Source organism: Enoplosus armatus, chromosome 8, assembly GCF_043641665.1.
Source record: "Enoplosus armatus isolate fEnoArm2 chromosome 8, fEnoArm2.hap1, whole genome shotgun sequence".
In the NCBI taxonomy this organism is placed as follows: Eukaryota; Metazoa; Chordata; class Actinopteri; order Centrarchiformes; family Enoplosidae; genus Enoplosus; species Enoplosus armatus.
Window position 1 is genome coordinate 19,294,371 of NC_092187.1, and position 22,274 is coordinate 19,316,644.

Genomic DNA, 22,274 nt, shown 5'->3' on the forward strand with positions numbered 1-22,274 from the left:
TGAGCACGTTTTCTTTAATTTAATTGACAGAGTAGAAGTGATGTTGTGGAATATGTTCAGCAAATAAGAGGAAACTTTAGATTGGGGTTATTGTTTTACAAGTACGAAAACATCTTGCCACTTACAGTTATTCACGCCAAACTGAGCAAAGTCATATGAAGCCGCATGAATAGTAGTAACTGCAGCAGTGAGCATATTCACCAAAACACAAAACACCACTGACCATTTAAACTGCTACAGCTCTTTGTCTGTGACCACACAGAACTTGCTGCTGGCAGTATCAGCAGGTTACAATGAAGAATGCCGGCAATGCCAAGAAGCTATTTATCACATCTGAAGCCCTGATAAAGAAACTACTGTGATGCGCCGGGGGATGGAAAAAAGAGATTTGAATTCAGAATGTCAGCCATTATTTCACTCATCTGTTGTCAGAAATGTATGCTAGCTACTGAAGGTAACATTGAGCCTGACAGCAAATGTAGTCGGGGGGAAGTTCTCAGCAGCTCTTTGACAATGTGAGAGTGTGCACCTCAAGGCCTGCTGCAGCTAGCTCTTCACCCCGTGCCCACGCCTGATTAGACAGCAACATTAATGTTTGCTTTGCCTCGTGAGTATATATATACTTTAAACTCTTCAGCTAAGGTTTAACAACATTTTCATCTTAAGAGCTTTGCTATGCGGATACTCCTTGATTCCCATGGTTGTCAGGTGAGTCATTTTACCACAGTGCAGAAAAGCTCATTTCACAGTGCTTAGAGGCCTGTCTTTGATTTATAAATCATTTGCACTGAGAAGAAAAATGTCATTCAGTCATTTTGAAATCTAATTTATAGTTGCCCCAGAACCTGTTGTGCTGTACCTTTTTTTTATTCAGATCTGGTAACTGAATAGACAACATGCTCTCCAGCAAAACTGCTCAATGGTCGACAATGACACGCAGTTACTGTTCTCTCCTGAAGAACTTAAAACGCATTATCAAAATGCCTGTGTATGAAGTGCGTATCCTTGGGTCAAATGGACACATTTGTATGAAAAAACTTGCTATTAGCACAGTTCAGAACTGTGCAGCTGCTGAAAAATAGGACAGTGTTGGATTTCTCAAGCTCCTGCAGAGGCAGACAAATCATTTGTGCTTACACCGCTGAGCTGAAATAATAGTTCCTAATGTGATGTCATGGTCGTCAATGAAAAGTGCTGCTGTTGTTAGCAGTTGTTTCGATGTGACAGTGTTTGAAGAAACAGTTGATGTGTATTTTACCCATGGTCTGACAGGCTGATTCTTAAGAAGTTTCTAATATATAGGCTATATTCGGTGCAGATATTCAGTGTTTTAACTGAATTGGAAATCTTATAAGTGCAAAATTATTACAAATACCAACTTTTAGGCCATGGTACGCAATGTAATAAACACAATAACAACGTGACTACACAGATAAATGAGAATATTATGTGTTATCTATTCAAACTGTGGCAAGAGAATCCATTTATTCAAAATAGTGCAGATCATTTATACAAAACAAAGTTTGCAATCAAAGTTCATCATGTTTTTTAAAACCTCCCTCAAAATGATCATGTGCCGTCAGTAAAAATACACTGCGGTGGGGGCACTGCATGTTTACAGAATGCAGCAAATTGAAGGAACAGTGTGGGATTATTAATATGGATGAAATAACATGTTCTGTCACTGCTGCCCTCTTGCCCTCCGTGAGCTTCCCCCGCACTGTGGGGACAAATAGAGAGTGGGTCCATTTCCCTCCGGGACTTACAGCCCGCTGATATCAGAGCAGAGTTGCTGACAGATGTAATACAGAGACTGGTTGCCATTTGGCTTAAGAAAATAGCCATGCCAACAAATACTTTCAGTTGATCCATCAACTTTGAGGCCAGAGTGTAACTCCACTCCCACCACGTTGTGTTCTCATATATTCTTTTGCAGACTGTTAGCAGAGTCATCAATACAAGCTTGAGTGGATAATTTTTTGTTCCAGAGACCAAAGATTAGACCCATGCAGTTCATAACACTCAATTTAACAGCCAGTCTACAGAGTACAGCACTTGTTGGGGCATTATAGTTGCTTCATTGCTCCCTTTCTTTACTTTTATTATAGTAAAAGCAAGTCGTCAGTCTCACATTAATTGCCTCAGCTCTTGGTGCAAGGAATTTTTCAAAACAATACCAGTAGCCAGGCCACTGACAGACGATCGACCAAAAATATTCTAACTCTAAATATAGTGGGTTTAACTTGTCTAGCTGAGTGAACTAACAGACAGACGCTCACGTGGGAAGTAATGAACTCACTAAAGCTGTTAGGTGGGCTGGATAAGTCAGTCAGCTGCAGCCCTCTGAACTAAAAATGTAACACTTAACATCGAAATCTGCCCTTTAAATACTTAAATGGTTTAGTAACGTTTCATCAGATAGCTTCACCTCTTCAGTATCACTGATTCCTGGTTGATTACTAGTTCATAGTACCAGAAAAGATGGAATGATTGTCGCAGTAATAACTTTCTAGACTGCAGTTCGGTGTTTTGACGTCTGATAAGCCTTCAATATCACGGGTCTATTGCTCAAACTGGACATCCTGGATCATATGTCGTTGTCTCACTGGTACATGAATCAACACACCCCAACCAACGCAGCCTCTCGCATTTGTTTAACACAGGGCTGTTTTCTGTCTAATCGCCCACTCAGTCCCCTACTTCCAGCTTAGCGCTCAGTTGAACGTAAAAACAGCCCGCCTATAAGACACAGGCATTTCTGAATTTATCACCAAAAACTTGTTTTGTATCTTCACAATTCAAAAATATTAACTTAAATTTGAAAAACACTGCTATTAGTTTTGAATAGAAACACTTGGGACTTATCCTTAATTCATCTGAACTGAAATAGAGCAGATCCAGTTTGTGAAACATACTGACACCTGAAATAATTTATTGATGAATTGTTGGTAACATATCTTAGATTAATACACTGAGATGAGGGAGCATTTGAAAGACAATAATACACTGACAATGAGAATGGAAGAGTTGGTGTAACAATAAGAAATCAGCAGTTAGGGTAAGATAAAAACAAACATTTGTTATAGTCATGTGATTATTGATGATTTAAGTGAGAGTAAAATACCTCAAACAAAAGTATGTTTTACTAATAGAAATGGTGGCATACTTATTTTACAGAAAACATACACTGTTGGAAGATGCATCACAGTAATGGCAGTCTTCTTTAATCCAATCTAATTTCACACATCACTATGCAGATGTCTTTCTTATTAACATCAGAGCATCTCCCCATGAGTACATTTGAAACTCATTATAATCGACAACACAGCAAGCTAGAAAATTGCTTCCTATCATTTTGTTTCATCTTATGCTTCTTTGATATCCAAATATTCAGCAGCACCACTTTCTTTCGATAACCCAGCAAAGCCAGGTTACAGAGGACGTGTATGATTAGTTTTCAAAAAATGTGGGTTTTCAGAAATATTATTTTTAGCCACACTAATGGCGTGGCTCTATATTCACGCCTTATATTGTAAGAATCCTTTAATATCTTACTTCCTGTTCATTTTTGAATGAAGAGGCCAAACGCACCTTTCAATATAATACCGACCAATTCAACACCACCACAATGTGCAGCCTCAACCTGCGCCACAGAATAGATTCAAAGCACATAATACAGGTCTTTGTATTTCTCCAGTCTCTCAGTCTAATCTGCTCTAGACATTTATTTACATTAGCAGACAGAGAGCATGTGTTTGTGTGCTGCTCAGTGACATCTGAGAGAAGAAACTTGACTCTCACCAGCCTCTCATTAAACCGCAGTTCAGCCTCATATTTCCAGCAGTACATAATGGTGAACCCAGGGCTCATTACATGATCCAGCCCAAAGCTGGTCACTGATATTAATCTGAAGACTCAGCAAGTCCCTGATAAATTGACTGACTGTGCAGTAAATGCACTCAAGACACATCCACGTGTTTGAGATCAAGATACACTGTGGACACACATATACTGGACAATGCATACACTATTTACACACAGTTGCTATAGGAAGACTTATTTGATGTACATGAGGGTTATAGATGTGGAAAATGACTCAGATGCGTGGTATGATAAAGACGAATTACAACGATACATAGGTGGAATTGGGGCCATATATCTTCTCCCCTCTAATATGAGAGCCATTCATGCGCTTCAAATAAATCATAATCTCTCCCAGATTTTGATGCAAGTACATTGTACTTCTTACACACAACATGTTGTATGTTGTTTGGTGTTGTGCTCCCCATGTTGCAACCTGGAGCACATCAGCTACTGTCTTTAAATTCATCTGAGCCATTCTCATAATGTTGCAGAAAATAATGAATTGGTAGTTTGGGGTATCTTTGTGGCTCAGCAGTCTATAATAATTATAATAGGATATTATATTGTAATTGATCCCCCGAGGAGAAATTCATTTCTTTTTATCCCCTCAGCCCTGAGCAGGGAGGTGAGAGCACAGCATCAGCGACAGAACAGCGCCTCAGGGACGGTGGGGGATTTGGTGTCTTGCTCCGGGCTGCTTTAGCAGGGGGGTTGCTAGAACAGGGGACTGAGCACCTGGGCCTTTTCTGTTCAGGGTCAGTTTCCCTAATGACTCCAGCCCACTCTTTCACACTCATTCCTCGCAGTATTTCACTCCCACTCACTCGCAGCTGCATTTCTGATAAGAAGGGAAAAACACAACCTGTAGATAATGTACCAATATTAAAACACAACACACTTCCTGCAGGTTCATCTTGGGTAAGATTCTGCTACCAGGGATGGTCAGGATTTTACCTGTGCTGTTGTTTTTCTTGCCTAAAATCAATTCCATCCATCCATCCATTTTCTCTCCCTCTCAGGGGCCTGAGCGTGTCCCAGCATGCATTGGATGAAAGGCAGAGAAACATTGGACAGGCTGCCAGTTTATCGCAGGGCTCTGATCAACTGATTTGCATAAATCATTTGGTATACAGTTTACTAAATCAGAGGGGGATATTACTTATCTCCCTATTTAATGCTATCCACGTCACCTTCCTGCTTCCTGACATTTTGCATTGCTTTGATCTCATTTGAGACTATTTGTATAATGTAAACCACTGTGATCACACCACAGAGGCTGAGCGTGACTGTTCTGCACATTAGACTACTGGTCATCAGCCAGACAGTGTGTACTATATAGTACAGACTATCAATGGATTGATCGAACAACACTCCTGTTCAAAGCAGATGGGAATTCAAAGCTCTGTGCAGCTCAAACAAGCTTTCTAATTATTAGCTGGTTGTGTCTGTTGACTAATAAATCCTTTGCTGCCATGCAAAAGAAGTAGCCGCGCAGGTGTTGATGTTCATCATTGAAGAAAGTGTCACATTTTCAAGCCTGCAACAATGTAAAGTGATTGACCATCAGTATTGTAGAAGCAGCTAGTTCAAATTAAGCCTGCTTGTGTAGGTATTTCGACTAAGGGCATCCCAATAAACAGACTATTTATATACCTGTGCCTTCATCACAACGCCCACCTGTGTGTATTTTGTGTGCCACTGCACTACTATTCACCAAGCACAGGAGCGGCGCTGCAATCAGCCACAGTGCCAGGAGATATTTAATGTTTATGGCAGCACTGTCTCTCCCACGGGTGTCAAATGAGAAGGAATATTAGTGTTCTGAGCTATTAGGAGAGCAGAGACTGGGGCTGACAATGGAAGACACGAGAGAGGAGGCTCGCAGTCTCCTCAGCAACGGATATTTTTAGAGGCGGTTTTAAAGACATGGCTCAGATGTTAAGAGCGGTATAGGATGAGTGTTGGGAGAAAAATATGCAGCTCAGGAAGTTTTCAGCAGTATCTGCAGTATAAAGGCTGCTTCACTTTATCAGTAGGTTTGACTTTGCACTTATACTTGTATGTACTGATCATTTATTTTTGGTTTTGGCACACTGCAACAGGTCATCGGGAAAATGAACAAACTAGCTAAACAAGACAATAATTAACTTTTTCATACATTTTTCCTTTTCGAGACCTAAAGCACAACCCAGTTGTTCAGTTTTTTACACAAGCCACTGATTGTTAATCTGCAGAGATCACTTTCAGGTAAATTTGATGAATTACTATAATTAATCAACAGATGACGCTGTATGTCTTATGAGACTCAAACAATAAGGCTAGCAGAGGGTTTCTTTCAGCTACACATTTGTAATGAATTGCTTTTTTTATGTTCTTGTGTTTATAAAGTATCACTATGGGTGAGATGGTGGTCTGGTTCAGTTTAAGGGACGTCTGATGGCAAAATGCAAAAGTGTTTTATTGGTAATCTGATTCCTCTAAAGGAATTAGCTAAAATTAATATAAAATATGTAATGAGCAAGACCTATTATTACCAAGACCAATTAAAAGCCACTTAGGTTGTATGAAAATGCCATTTTGGAACAGCTTTGCATAGCTGAATCAACGTGTGAAAGATATTTCAGCATGCAAACACTGTGAAAGAAAATAATATCCTACACATTTACATTAAGTTTGTATGTTTACATGTATGTACTGTACCATCTGTCTGTGTGATAAAATAAAATGATGTGACATGTGAACTTTGTTGGGAGAAAAGCGTAGGATTAGCTGCAGAAGAGAAAAACAGAAATGTACACTTGGGAGGCAGGGACTGAGTGTCTTGTTTACTCGCTGCTCCCTGTCATGGAGTTTGAATTGGGGTCCTTGAGTCAAGGGACCAAGTCTAGGACCATCCAGCACTTGGAGAGGAATTGATGGACAGATGCATGATGAATGGATAGTGTTGGCAATAAAACAAATTGCCGTGTCTACCGTAAAACTAACAGAGTTACAACACTGGCCCTGTGGAGGGCCCTGTTCAGTGTGCCTCAACTCCCACAGGCCGGTTTCTTATCCCCCTGGTCCTTCCTGGTATTCTCTCCGGAGGCTAAGCAATGCAGCAGCCTGCTGCCGGGGACGTGAGAAGAGAAGAAAAGGAAAGGGATGAGTGCTCTGCTTCCACATAGCAGATGTTGGGGGAATGGGGGACTGAAGTAGCAGTGAGGGAAAGACAGAGAATCTAATGATTGATGGAGTCTCTGAGAGCAGAGAGCTGCTGCTATGCTGCTGTTAAATTTCCCATGTGCCTGTCTGGGTAGTTTAAGTGTAATGACACAGAGAGGTACACAGAGAAACCTCTGCTTCAGTTTAATCAAAGCCTCAACAATCAGGAGCACGTAGATTGTAGAAAGGTACACAAATATTGTGAACTGTGAAACTTTACTTGCATTGTTGCATACTTTCATATGTTTAGTTGAACTTGTAAAACACCTGCAGCCAGATGCATAAAACTCTGTGTACGTTTACACTACAGTATGTGTATGCAAAAAGACGGAGATAAGCATGCGCTTTTTCATCAAATTAACAAAGCTGTGCATATGCATGGTTCTGTTTTATAAATCTAAATTACTGTGGAACTGGGCGTACATGCTCCAGCCTCATTTCCTGTCCCACAGTTAGCCCTAAATGCACATTTAACCCCAAACGCCCTTCACCCACAATCTGTATATCAATAACTGTACCTGCAACACTAGTCTTTACACCTATTAATGAAAAGAACAGCAAAAATGGAGAGCAATTTCACACATTGCGTTGCATTGGCTGTTCTCCAACAACACCACAGCAGCCGTCTTTACTCGTGACCGCTGTGTACTGTACAGCTCTGGCTATCTATAGCACACGTATCATTAATTTGTCAAATGTACCTTCAATCACCGTCATTAGAGGTAATCAGTAATTTAGTTTACTCTCACGTCGAAACATACTTTATAAAGTGCTTTACAATAAAGGACAAAAGGAGAAGATCATGCACACAAAGACACAAAATGAAGCCACCAATTTAAATTAAAAGCGATTAAATCGAGCACACAAAAATCTAAATTAAGTTTATAAATGCACTTTTGATATTTTACAGATTGCTGTGCAAAAATTAGCAACCTAAACAAGGTTTTAATGTTAGATTAGGTCTTTTCACTTTCCTCTTCCATCTCAACCTTATCATATCACCCTTAGGCCCTCGCTAACACATGTACGACTGGTCTGAAGTATGTGTGAGGTGCTTTTTGTTCATCTGTATCTGTACTGGCCGCCAGTTCATTAAGTATAATATCTATGCTGGAACCTTTGAAATTTCAGATTCCTGAATGATGGAATCTGTGTTATCTATGATATTAAAGTTTGGTTTCAGAAGTGGAAAAATAAGTAAATCAGGGGTTCAATGAGTCTAGTGCAGAAGGAAACATCCCACACAGAGGACATGGGCCAGTACACACAAAGGAACGAGTCTATTCCTCCAGTGAAGGGTACTGTTTATCCATTAACCAGTCAAGTGAATGTATAAGCCAGAATTGTCGTGTTCTAGCTGTGGCATGCATGACCACAGGAAACCTACAGTATACACGCAGCCTCTATAAAAAAACAGCCCCAGTGGAATAGCAAAGCCACAGCTTCGAAGAAAAGGGAAACATCATTAAATTCATCCACAGTGTACAATCAGACCAACATTGCAGGCCACTGACTGAAGCCCCACACTGACTTAACCGGAAGAGACTTTTTGTACCCATGAGCAAAGCAGCCCAGCATCGTTGTTAATTTAATGGCATCCCCTATTCTTTACTCATATTTTCAGTTTCCCAACCTATTAGTCTCCTAGCTGGGGCCAGGCTTTGTTTTATGGTGTGAGTCTGGCTGCCATGAACTGAACTAGAGGGTATTATTCCTGCATTGATTGTTCATTGGGCTGGCTTTGTACTGTGTCACGAAAGGGAAATTCATTAGCATGCACATACTCTCTGTGGCATTTTGGCAGGGTGACAAAAGAGTTATCCTGAAATGTTGCATAGGGAATTAAAAAGCCTTAGCTTGTTGGTAACCAAGGGACATCTCCTGCTGCCTTTAGACTTGTGTTCAATACCAGAGCATCTCTGAGAGGGTGAGGACTCTGTTTAAGCTGATCTGTTGGGAATTGCTGTATTTGTATGTATCATGCTGGCCAGTGTCTAACAAGCTAAACTAAACTAATCATTGTCACTGGACAATACTATATGTTTTTTGTTTTTAGCGTGTAATTTGACTGAATTAACTGGAAATTTAAGTAATGTATTTAATGTTTCTTTTCTGTAAGAAGAATTTAGAAGAAGAAACAATCATACAACCTGTGTGATAAGAAAAATGACTCTGAACAAACAGAACCAGTTTTCAATTACAAAATTTATGTACTTCCAAATGCTACCCAATTCCCCTGGTCTCACTGGCAGGGCCATAAAATGAATTGATGGGTCTCCATGTCTCAAAGTTGCCCCCTGTGATCCAAGGAAAGATTTTTTTAATACCTTGCATCCCTCATGCTGTGAAATATTGCACCTACACACCTTTAATAGTGCATCTATCATAAAAAAGTCCATAGGATTGAAAAAGATTTGTATGGGTTAAAAGAAAGAAGAAAAAACTTCAAGAGTCCATCTGATTTTTGGGTGGCCAAGAGCTTGAAAAAGACACACCTGGAATTGCAGCATTAATATGCACTTGACATTAAAAAGTCTGCTAATGAGATCTTTTCAAACATTTTACAGAAGAAAAGGCAGTTTCTTATTTTCTCAAATTTTTCTTTTTTGTCTTCCAACTAGGTGGCCTGTGCATTTCCCAGTCGGTGAAAATACCACGTGAACCAAGATCTGGAGAGTTCGACAAGATCATCCGCCGGCTGAGTGAGAACCCTAATGCCCGAGTAGTCATCATCTTTGCCAATGAGGATGACATCAGGTAAGTGCAGTGGAATCAGTTAATATAACTTTTAACCTGACTTATCTCAACCCCTTTTAATTACTAATTGATACTTACCTTCCTTTATACCATTGATCTGTTTTTCTTAAATGGAAATACAGTGAGTTTTGATAAGTTGAAGTAAAGCTGTTTAAGAGTTTTCAAAATCTGCTAATGTCTAGAGTGATAAATGTTAAGTAATGTCTTTCCCCGAGGCTGCCTCTGCAGCTGGCATTAAAATGTCACAAATGTCTCCCGTGTGTATAAAGAAATGAAATTGCCTTTGACTTGTAAAATACAGTCTGATACCCAAATGTTAATATCTATGAGTTGTACATGTAAATGGCAAATCTGATTATATTTGGGTGTATTCATATTCTTGCCAGCCTTGTCACTGAAGATGTTGTCAAAGGTATATTACAGGCAAGTGAAATTGTTTTAAACAGTATGACGCCAAAAACTGGTGTGATCTAATGCAACACAATGGAACAGCCCTGCAAGTAACTACTAACCAGAGGTATTGTTTCATTTGAGGTATTTCCTCTTTACTTGAGGATTTACATTTTATGCAGCTTTGTACTTCTACTCCATTACATTTCAGAGGGATATAATGTACTCTTTACTCCACTTCATTTATTTACTTTGCAGGTTAATAGTTTACAGACAAAACATTCAGAAAGTGTCTCTTCTCTCTTGCTTGTAACAGAGTATTTTATTACTACCTTTATTTAAGTGAATGTACTACTCCCACCACTGATACTAACTTTGCTATACATACATATGTGAGGCCATATTTTTATCATGGTGTTGTATTGAGGAGCATTATACAGAAAGGTGTTTCTAATATTTTGTCCACTCCGCTGTGTCCTTTCTAGCCGACTAATAGCTTTGTCATCCAATTTGACATCTAGTCGGTTATCTCTATCTATTCCGACCATACTATACAAAAAAACAGTGTCCCTGCTTTCCTTGTGGGGACACAAATGTATCAATTAAAATTCATTATCTCTTAATAAGATGGCTAGTCCGTATTAAGAATGAATTCATTAGTTGTAGGCTGAATCAACACACGTAGCACTGTTGTGGCTTTCTAAGGGAAAGTGCTTCCCAGCAACCAGTTAGTAGGCCAGTGTATTCCTAGTGGAAGTGGGCAGTGATTTGGGGTGGTGTCTTGATGATGACCAGGGCAGAAGTCCCAGTGCTCATTGACTTAATCCGGTCCTGATAACGGGTAATAGTCTGGATATATAGTAATTACAGAAAGCCAGGGGGATTTCGGCGCTGCATGCCTGCTCTATCCTTGAACCCAGTAAGTGCGAGCTTGCAGCAGCTTAGGAACCCACAATTGTCAACACTGAAAGTATAAGAGACTTCAGCTGTTTTGATGGAGCCCCATAATGTGATACTTAACCACTTACATAAATATATTGCCATGTCTCATCTTTATAAAGAATAAGAGAAATAATGTTTGTGGGTTGGCCTTCTATAATCTAGCCAGGTAGGTAGGTTTGTCCTTGACTGTGTTCGCTCTGTGGGAAAACAACATAGTTTCGTTACATTTAGTGACATGAGCACAAACTCTTAATAATAAACAAAATTAAATTAGAATAGATTTAATTAAATGATCTTGTTGATGGCGTGCTTCAATTATGTCAACATTTAATTCCTCCACCTGACTATTTCACAACAAAACATATTAGATGTGTTGTTGTTTACCCTGACACAACACCTTTACTTTTCACTGTGATTTTCATATCAGACTTGACTGTTCAGTCATGTCTCTGTTATGTAATCTCCTGGCGGTGAGAAAATCTATTTCTCCCATTTTTCCTACGTGGAACACGTAATTGCGTCTTACCATGCTCATTTCACTACTTTTCTGGAGAACAGACTCGTTTGCAATCAAACACGAATCCTTGGGGTCATAAAAGCAAAGGTAAAGAGACATAAAGTTAGTTGGATGACTCACTGCTCGCCCACTCCACACTTTACAAAAACTGTATTCATTATTTTACAAGGTTATACTGTCCTTCTTTATGCAGCAACAAACCCTTCTAGGTGCCATGTACAGTAAAAACGCTGATGTTGTCTACAATACATATGATGCTTAATATTTATTTTTTGTTCTAGCATCTTTGGGGCGATGTGAGGGTCGGTAAAGCTTCACATGCCAGGTGGCTGTGTTTAAATTTTATGTTGCTGTGCTCAAGCTTTGTCGCTGTAAGTCTGCTGCTACAGCAGAGCTTGCTGGCAGTTTTTTACGGCTCCCCAAACTTACTTCCATTGGCAACAAGCCTGGACAAATGTGGCAAGGGTGTCATTCTGCCACAGCCAAGAAGAACTCCACTGCACTGGGAATAGATAGTGTGTCTATGGTGGCTTTTCAATTCCACTAAAGTGCCTCAGTGCAACTTTGTCCACGCTCAGAATAGAATATTCTAGTCGTGGAATCACCTGTATGGCAGCTATACTTCCCCTTTAGGGTGCATTTAAATGGGAGCCTTCTTTCATAGGCAGTACATCACTGTACGTGCATGAAATATATCAGAAAATAAATGAAAACACTGACAACACAACATTATATGGTACAATTTATACACTGCTCTCCCTCTCTGTCCCAAAGGCGTCTCCTTCAAGCAGCTAAGAAGGCAAATCAAACAGGCCATTTCATCTGGGTAGGTTCAGACAGCTGGGGCTCTAAAATCACCCCAATACTGAACCAGGAAGAAATGGCAGAAGGGGCTGTCACCATCCTACCCAAACGACAGTCCATCAAAGGTATTCATAACACACTTCCTAACTTTACCTTACACAGTTACAACGGTTTGTTTTCTAACAAAAAATGTTTTTTTTTGTTTTTTTTTTACAAAAACATCGATACTTCTGCCCCTTTTCTGCATATTGTAGTGAATGTTTGCCTCCACTAATCATATCTCCCTTCTACATTCAGTTGATTATACTGTATGTTTCAATGCAATTAAATAATTATATACTCCCTTGTGGCTTTCTGCAGAAGTGGGTTCACGTGGATAGCATATAATAATTCATCAAAATCAGCAAAGTGAAATGATAATCCCTTTCCTTTACTTTCCAAGGTCCAATAATACTGAGATACTGTGACTTCATTTGAACCATTTTATTGTTCTGCTAAGAGCAAACCAAAAACATTTGTATTGCTGAGGTTTTTGATTCCAGAGCTTCTGTTCTAGTTAATTTTAGGCTGGGATTTTAGTAAATACTCGGCAGTTATCCACTTGGACCAGGGCCCAGGAAGAGTTTGGCTTATAAAAATGTTTTAAATGGACAATGACCTTAACCTGACACACAGCAGGCATATTTAAATGTAAAAAACGAAGGTTGAATAGGTTAAATTCTAACAGCACCTTATTTCTTGCAGGTTTTGATCGTTACTTCATCAGCCGAACACTCGAGAACAACAGAAGGAACATCTGGTTTGCAGAGTTCTGGGAGAATAACTTCCAATGCAAGCTTAGTCGGCACGCTGTGAAGAAAGGATCTGGCATCAAGAAATGCACAAGTGAGTCTACACTTAATAGCAGTGAAGGCACTCGGTCAATGGAAAGCACTCAATCAATGACCAAGTATATTGATCGGGTCTGCTGTGAATACATTGTGTGTGTGTGTGTGTGTGTGTGTGTGTGTGTGTACTTAGTATGCATAGGTACATGCATTTGTCATCAGGGAGAAAACAATAACGCTCCTCTAATTTAGGTTAAATATAATGGGTGTAGATAAGTGAATGGGAATCTCTAATTTCATCGAGAGATAAATTAATGTTCCCATTACTCGTCTGTTGGCTAGTTCAATTTGGAGTGGGCGACAATAGCAATCACAAACTATGCCACTGCATGTGCCGAAAACATAATCAATAGTAAATCCAATCAGCCCGTTAGAAACAAGCCTTCAGGCCATTAAAATCAGTTGGCTCTCCAGGCCTGGCTCCCATCCCACTGAGCAGTTCTGGATCTAAAGTAGTCCAGACCGACTGATTTAAAGCTGGCACCTGTAATGTTTCTAGGCAACACATTCCTCATATATATATCCGGCTGTATGAAGCTGTCTGTTCTCTGCTATTGAGAAACGTCGACCAGCTTGTAGGGTTGCAGCTGTCCTTCACTGGTCCAGCCTTAGAAACTACTACTGCTCATGTTAGTCATATAAAGTCACATAAAAAACATTATTCAGTTATACACATTATTCTAAATACATTTCTGGCGGAGGACATTTCCAGCAAACAAAGTACCAATGCGATAAGTGTTTAGTGAGTAAATGCCAAAGCTTTCATGAACTATTGTAGGATATTGATCTCCAGGAGAGGGGAGAGATTTCATGTTAATTCATATTTGAATACAAACAAGAAAACACCTGCACACTGTCTCATTTACTTACCTTCATCAGGTATATGGGACAGCGTCACAACAATTCCGTACAATATATATATACATAGAGCCGTCCTCAATAATCAAATCAGAGGACCACAGAAATTGGTTCAACTGGTGAACGAAACATCCTGAGCGAACACACACACACTGCCGTCCAGGTTAGAAGGTAAAGAAAACATCATACCAAAGTTGTGCTCCGTCAAGGTGATTTGAAGGGTTATTTACTTGAGGAATACTGTGACATGCTTATGCAAAGAGAGACAAAAGCACAAGGAGTAAAATTCACTGAACAAGACCAAAAGGTACCTTAGCTAGTAACTTCCATAACTACAAACATTTGAAAGATTAATACTCTAGTTGCCTGAAAGTGGGTGCTGAAAGCCTGCGTAGGCCTAATTTTTTTCCACACAGAGAACTGATCGTGAATCAATAAGGGAGTCAATAAAATAATTGATAACGACATTGGTATCAATACAATCTTAGCAACCCCCATTCCTATTTCTAATGCAGCTGATGTAGGACACTGCAACCTCAAAATGTCACCATATACCATAGGAGACATACTGAATTGGTACAACAGATGAACAGGCATAACTAAACAATTAAGCAGAGATTTAATTGTCACCTCTCTTAACAACAGTGGGTCCCTTGGCGAAAGAGAGACAACAATCCACACCTGCAGGTTTCAGGACAATGTTATCTTAAATGATTTCTGTATTTATCAGTTGTCATGGTGGCTGCTCTTGAGCTAAATTGCTGTGGGCCTTTCCCTTCCTCCGGGGCACACTCAATTTTTACAAGCAAGAGGTAAAATCATTTAACTCAGAGCCTTTTGCAAGTACTATCACTATCCCTCCCATTGTTCCTTTTGGAAGCACAATCATTTCCTGTCCCCGCTTCTCTATAGCCCATGCATAATATATCAAGTTACTAGCAAATTACAGGAGAAACTTTTAACCTCAAAATATTTTGTGTTGTTCCTGTGATTCTATTTCATTAATAATGTAGCCTACACAAAGTCAACCGTGTTATTTTTTCATAACACACTTAAGTAGGAAAGAGTAAATTCCTCTCTTGAAAAATCTGTGGAGGACTGTAATCAACCACCAGGGACTGCAAAATGATATTCTTAAAGTACTAACGTGATTAGATGGGCATGTAATTATTCTATTTGTGTGATATCAAAGCTTTTAATCGCACAATACAAGTCACTGGAAACTGATTTATGCACCATAACAGCAGGGTGGTAACAGGTCATTTTCCAGGACTGAGACATTAAAGTGTATCTGAGTTGGACAGAAGGGAAGGCAACACAGAGTGCAGATGTATAATTCACGTCCTACTGCTGCTCTTTTTCCCAGTGTTCTTGTATCTGCTGCCCCAGAGGCCAAGATTTACCTTGTAGCTTCAGATCTACATCGTCACCCCCAAACCACAGGTTCTTTTACAGCTCACCTCAAGAGGCCATAAGCTGTCTTATTTATTTCTCCACATACTGTATGTGTTAAGATACACCCAGTTGCCAGTTTGTAAGGACACATAGCTAAAAATAATACGGTCTAATACAACAGTCCTGCAATAAATCCTTCATGAAGGTTATAATGGTCTGTTCTTGAGAAGTGTTTTATGATCAATTTGGAGGATGTAGTTTGTGGTGCTGTTATATTGCATTATACATAGAGATGTTTCTGTAATTTAGTCCACCCTCACTGGTGGCAGATGGTAGATGACGAGTAAATAAAGAAACAGCATTGCTCTTGTACTGCAGTGTAGAACTAGTTAGTCCTCGTATTGGTAAGGAAGGACTTACCAATGCCTGCTTAGCTTACAAACCTGTGCGTATTTTCAGACAGTGTGTTTTCAGTTTTAATGTACCAAGTAGGGCTGAAACTAACAATTATTCTCATTATCGATTAATCTGCCGATTTCAATCGTTTAGTCTATAAAATGTCAAAATATCGTGAAAAATGCTATTAAACAACTTCCCAGAGTCTTCATGTTGCTTCTTTTGTCCAACCATCAGTCCAAAAAACCAAAGACTCTTCATTTACTATCATAAATGATAAAGAAAAGCAGCAAAGTCAAGACAAAGTGTCATGAGATGACTTTTGTTGTGATTTGGCGCTATATAAATACAATTGAATTGAATTGAATTAAAATACTCCAAACGCAAGACAGACCTTTCTTACTAGAGCCCCATGTACACTGCTTCAGCTTGTGGAGAAATCCCAAGTTTGACAGGCTTGACTTGTTCAAGAAATACAAACAGAAGTTTACCTTCTCACTGCTTCGAACGTGAACTGATTGCTGTGTAGAATTCAACAATTCTCAAGTTTGCTATTTGATCTGATCAGAGCATTCACTGCACATCACACTATTTCACGCTACTGAACCATGGAACATGATCCTGTGCCTTTGCAGAGCAGAATGAACGAGAATTGACTGATACAACCGAGAACTTGCGAAAAGAGAGACAAATTGGTGATAATAGAAAGACGCCGCACAGTATCAAGGCATGAGATTCTCCTTTTTTATCACATTTGTATTGGTCGGTAATGAGCAGGGCTGAAACATCGATCATAATTACTGTGGAGTGAGCAGACAAACTCTCGTCCTCAAACGTGCCTTGTTGAAAATGCTACTGCATAAAAGCATGACAGTGCTTTACTCGTCTATTGCTAATTTTAACAAAAGCTTCATTCATATTTGTGCATCCTAAAATATGAAACATATGAAGACAGTAGAATACGGCGTACAGTAGAGTAATTTGCCAACAGCCCAGGAATTTCATGCAGCATTTCCAATATATAAAGTTTTCTGTCTTGCTGGGCTGGCAGAGATGACAGCCTCTGCAGGTGCGATGCTTCTTGCTGACGTCATTTCAGCACACGTTGAGGTTCACAGTTTGAGTGAAGCACACACACTGTTGCTTTGCATCCCCGCAGACATGAGTCATCAAGGCTACCAGAAAATGAGTACATGCCTGCATGCCTGCTCAATTGTCTGACGTCCATGGCTCACTGAAAACATTAAGGACACCACATGCAACTTAGCTTAGTGTTTGACACCTCTTTGATTCTCTACACGCAAAATGTCAAGGTTCAAAATATATGCCAGGCAACAACAAAGAGGTGTTTTCTTGACTGTGGAGAAATTATGATTGACCTGCAGGGTTTTATAATAATTACTGTGTATGATAGCAATAGGGGAGTTATTTGTTATTCTCAATTTCTTACCTAGACATTTCCTGTAATTAATTCTTGTTTAAAGGCAGTTAGAGCAAGAAAAATCCCATTTGCAGCTGTAACAATGAGTTCACTTCATCTGACTGAGCATGTCTTTGGAAGCTGTGATGACAAGCACTGTCAAGCACTGCGGTCTATTTTTGTCCCTTGGGTGATGATGCCCAATCTTCTTAATTACAATAAGAAAATGGGAGGGGTTTGTAATGGTTGTCAACCAACATTTGTCAAATCCCTCACTAAGGCCACATTAGGAGACCAACTATCTTTTTAGAAACATGCCAAAAACATACACGTGAACGACCACAGAGGCTAATAGAACTATATTATTGTATGTTTTCTTACACATTTTGACAACAGCATAATTTTAGTTCAGTGAGGGAAAGTAGCAATAACTGTAACCTTAGTAATGTGGCACACTATGAGTGAACACTAAAATGCAAAGAGGTAAAAATTATAAATAAAACTGAGTTTATAGATGTGATTTAAGGTCTGACACGGTCTAAGCCTTTGATTTAAGCAGAATCAGAATCAGAAATACTTTATTGATCCCCAGGGGGAAATTACACTAATAATATTAAATAATGTAATACACATGACATGGGCTGCAACTAATGATTATTTTCATAATCTATTAATCTGTTTATTATATTCTAGATTAGGAGATTAACTGTTTGGTTTGTGGAGCCCAAGGTGAAGGATCAAATTGCTTCTTTTGTCAAGACAAGTAAAAACAGCAAACCCTAACATCTGGAGAAGTGGGAAGAATCAAATATTTTGCATCTTTTCTTGAATTTCTGGATGATTTAAACCAAAAATCTAGCATTATAATAATTGCTGATTCATTTTCTGTCAATTAAATAATCAATTCATCAACAAATCATTTCAGCTCTATACATGACAATATATTGGATGTTGTCTATTGTCAATTGGAACGCACAACATGGCGTGAATTACCTTGTTTTACATACATACGGTCACAAGGTCTATTCAGTGTTTCCCACAGGTTGAGAATTTACTTGTGGTGGTGTGTGGGCAGGTTCAGTAATAAACTAGTCAAACAAAGGTTTATGAATAACAAAAAGAGACCTAACGTTAGTTAGCTGTTATGTTAGCTAGCTAGCTAACTTCACTTTGCACTGACGGCTCAGTTCGGTGTCAAGGCTAATGTTACTGGCTAGCCAGTCCAACTACCCTCATAAGTTAAAATAAGATGTGCAACATTAACATTAACACATTAAATACGACAAGGCATTCTTTATCAGCCATCCAATACTAGAGGTGCAATGATACGAAATTCACGGTTCGGTATGTACTTCGATTTCATTTTTGTTATGTTTTCGGTACAGCAGGAAAAACAAAAAAATGCCATGTTGTAAACATTCAACAGTGGCCCATTGGCTATAATTCTTACTGTGACAGTTAATGCACTCAAATACTGACATATCGTCAAGAAAAAAAAAAATAGCACAAATGTCAGTAATGCTCCAGCCAAGACTCTGACCTGTTGATACCACCTGAACTGCAGCTTGACCCATGTCAAATTGAACTTTACCCTACAAAGAAAGAAACATCCAGTCTGCTTTATCATCTAAGCACATCTAAGCACATTGGACAGATAGCCCATAATTTTCAGCAACACAAAGAAAGAAATCACAGTGTGCACGAGTAATAAAATGACATTTTTGTGCCCCTCTACCTTGAATGAAAGGACGCAAAAAAGAAACAATTTGCCTCCATTCAAAGGAATATTGTGAGCAAGAGCATTCAGCGTGACCTGGAGCTTTTTGGATCATTGTGTTCTTTCAGAACCTCAAGGTTTGCCTTGATGAAAACTCCAAGAGCACTGATAAAAAGATACAGTAGCAAGGTCTCATCTTCATTCACATCAATGCTTGCCGTGCACTGCTGACTAACCTTCACATCTTAACATCCAGTTACTGCCCTTTTCCTTCATCCATCAGCAAATGAAGCCATGTTTGAGAGGAATAAACTCTTTAAACATACTGTATGTGTGTAAACATGGATGGGTTCTGATAAAATCTGCTAAAACTAAACATCAAACACGTTACTTTATATGGGGCGGTTGGGGGTGTATGTGACCAGTCTTCTTTAAAACATCCCCTCCAGGCATCTTTAAAGACATATAAAAATAATCTGCTTTTTAAGTTCATTCAGATAATTCTACTTCAAAAGAGGTAAGCTGATTTCCTGGTTAGTTCAGTGTTTTACAGGTGATACACTTGAACTGAAGAATGCGTCAGAAGCAGCGACTGCATCAGGAGGGACAGAGAGAGAGAGAGAGAGAGAGAGAGAGAGAGAGAGAGAGAGAGAAAGCGAGCTGGTGCAGGTGAACGAGAGAGAGGGAGCATGCATATACAGACAGAAGAAGAAAAGTGTGCGAACCGTTTCATCCAATCTCTATAATGTTACTCAATTCTCTACAGTAGGTCAATCATCACTGCCACAGCTGTATAAGTACTGGGTTTATATTTTGCATTGGGTGCGCATTAAAAATAACTATGGGCTTGCAGTGGGTTAGTAACATGACTCATGATAGTGCCACATTATCAATAGTCAACATCCATTTTCGATAAAAGAACGGTATAAAATGTTACAAATTTGAATCCCTTCCTCCATTTCCTCGCTCTATTTCAACCCTCATCTCCACTTAGTTGCAGTACTTCGTGGTAGAGCAGGTGTGCTACTGAGAAAGGTGGGAGAATATGGAAAACACCCATATACAGATTTAGATTACAATCTTCAGTCTACCTCAGTGGTTCCCCAACTGAAATCTGAGGATAAGAAAGGAACAAAACAACATTTCTGCAGCACAAACTTACGTTGGTGTTTTTTTTTCCTACTTTTCCTACTTTTTAAAAACTTTTTTTTGTTTGACATACTGGATACTTTCACCTGCTCACGACCATAAAAATCCTTCAAGTCCAATACCATATGAGGTCATGACTTATGACAAGGGATCACTAACAGGTCAAAAGCCAAAAACGTTGGTAAACACTGATCTGCCTGACCTGCATGTCTGTGCACAGTAAGGGAAAACCGATGCAGTAGATGCAAAAGTTCATACAGGAGCTTTTGGCTGCCAGCAATGCAAACCTCTGACACATCTTTCCATTAATGATCCAAATGTCTTTGTATATTTGTGTCAAAGAGAGAGAGAAAGAAAGAGAGCGGTTCAAAGAGAGAGAGAGAGACGTGAAAATGAGAGAAGCTGTGACAGCCACAAAAAGAGACAGACTGCCTATCCATGCTTCACTTTGCCTGTAGCACACATTTGCAGAATAACAGGCGATATTCAAGCTCCTTAAACATTCAGAGCCTTGTCACTGATGTTAAATTGCCTCTTCTGGGCGAGCAAATACTGGGGCAGCATATAGATAATAACAACAAGACAAACAAAAACTAGTCATCTGTTTAAAGCTAGCACTTGTTTAAATGAAGAGTCTCTGTTGCGATAAGAAATGGCTGCCACAGACATCTTACAAGGCGTGATTCCACCTTATCAGCTGCTTCATGTCGTTTTTCTGTTATCTGATCATGACGCTCTGTTTACGTCGCAGCATGCTCGTCTTGCCACAAACTTGTGAATGAGACGGTGAAAAGGCCAAAGCATTTGTTGAGTAACATGGAAGTTAACCTGACGTGAAAGCAATGGCGCTCAAATACCGCCCCCTTGATGAGAGTAAGCAGATCATTTAAATCATATATTTATGTGTAATTATTACAAAATGTCAGAGGAATAACAACTCTTCTGTAATTTAAACAGCCTGCCAAAGCAGAGTGGGGTCACTAAGGTCACATTTTCCACTTTTCCACATCTTGTGTTATTGACGTGTGCTATTATTACTCTTGAGTAATTACTCTTTACTCTTACCCTGTCAAGTCATTCTTTCATGGTACAGATGAAGTGGGGTGCTGTAATACAAATTACTCCATTTCCCTGAAGTAGAGTTCAAAATCAGGGGATTTAATTATTCTAAAAACAACATCAACCTTCAAAGCACAAGGAAACAGACTGACATACTGAGCATACTCTACTGAGCTGATGTAAACGAACCTCCATTGCAGGGCGTCAGTGTTTTGGTTTGACTTTAATAAGCTCTTAAGATATTGTCACAAAAATTAAATCTGTAACTTCAACAATCACTTGTCTTCCCTTTTCCTATTTCAAATTATATCAGTGTCTCTCAAAATACGTTTCAACGCATAGAATGAAGGAAAAGTGATGTTAAAATGTAAATAAGATGGTTAAGGCTGTGTGGAGAGTCTATATTTACACATCATCATCACAGCTGTACCAGCGCTAAAATGAGTGATAGAGTGGAAGATTGTGAGTGTGTTTGTCCTGTTCCTGTTCTGCTACTTGTTGTATAATTTTGTGATGTTGAGCTTCAAGAATTAAGTCATGAAAGTCAAATACAAACCCTCAGTTCAACTGGCAGGGAGGGCACAGATAACTTTGTTTGAGTAAGTAAGTTAAGTAAGTAACGCTAAACAAAAGGTTACCTTCATGTCATTTAAGAATTACAACATGACACAAGAACACTTACGTAATTACATAACTGCAGCCTTTACACATCAATTTACACTTAGAATACGTAACATTGCTCTGAAAGTGATAGTGTTTCGTCATTCAGACAAAGGTGTCCTTTTACATTAATGTTCCTTACATTCAGACATGACAGCACATTACGCTCGGGCGATATTTGGCAGTTGCGAGTGAGAGAGAACAGCTGTGAGTTAAGAGTGTTATGATAGCAAGAAAGAAAGAAAGAGGCTGCAT

The 22,274-nt window shown here is 39.3% G+C and overlaps 1 protein-coding gene across 2 annotated transcripts in view; it reads left to right on the top strand.

The window, feature by feature from the left end:
• LOC139288378 (metabotropic glutamate receptor 4-like) overlaps positions 1-22,274 on the top strand; it is a 111,276-nt gene that overhangs the window by 70,428 nt on the left and 18,574 nt on the right. Inside the window, exons 3-5 of one of the 2 annotated variants that reach the window (XM_070909654.1) lie at positions 9,690-9,825; positions 12,449-12,603; positions 13,223-13,363. In XM_070909654.1, the coding sequence (XP_070765755.1) occupies positions 9,690-9,825; positions 12,449-12,603; positions 13,223-13,363 (432 nt within the window). The remainder of the gene's footprint in view (positions 1-9,689; positions 9,826-12,448; positions 12,604-13,222; positions 13,364-22,274) is intronic. The other variant, XM_070909655.1, reaches the window with a different exon arrangement.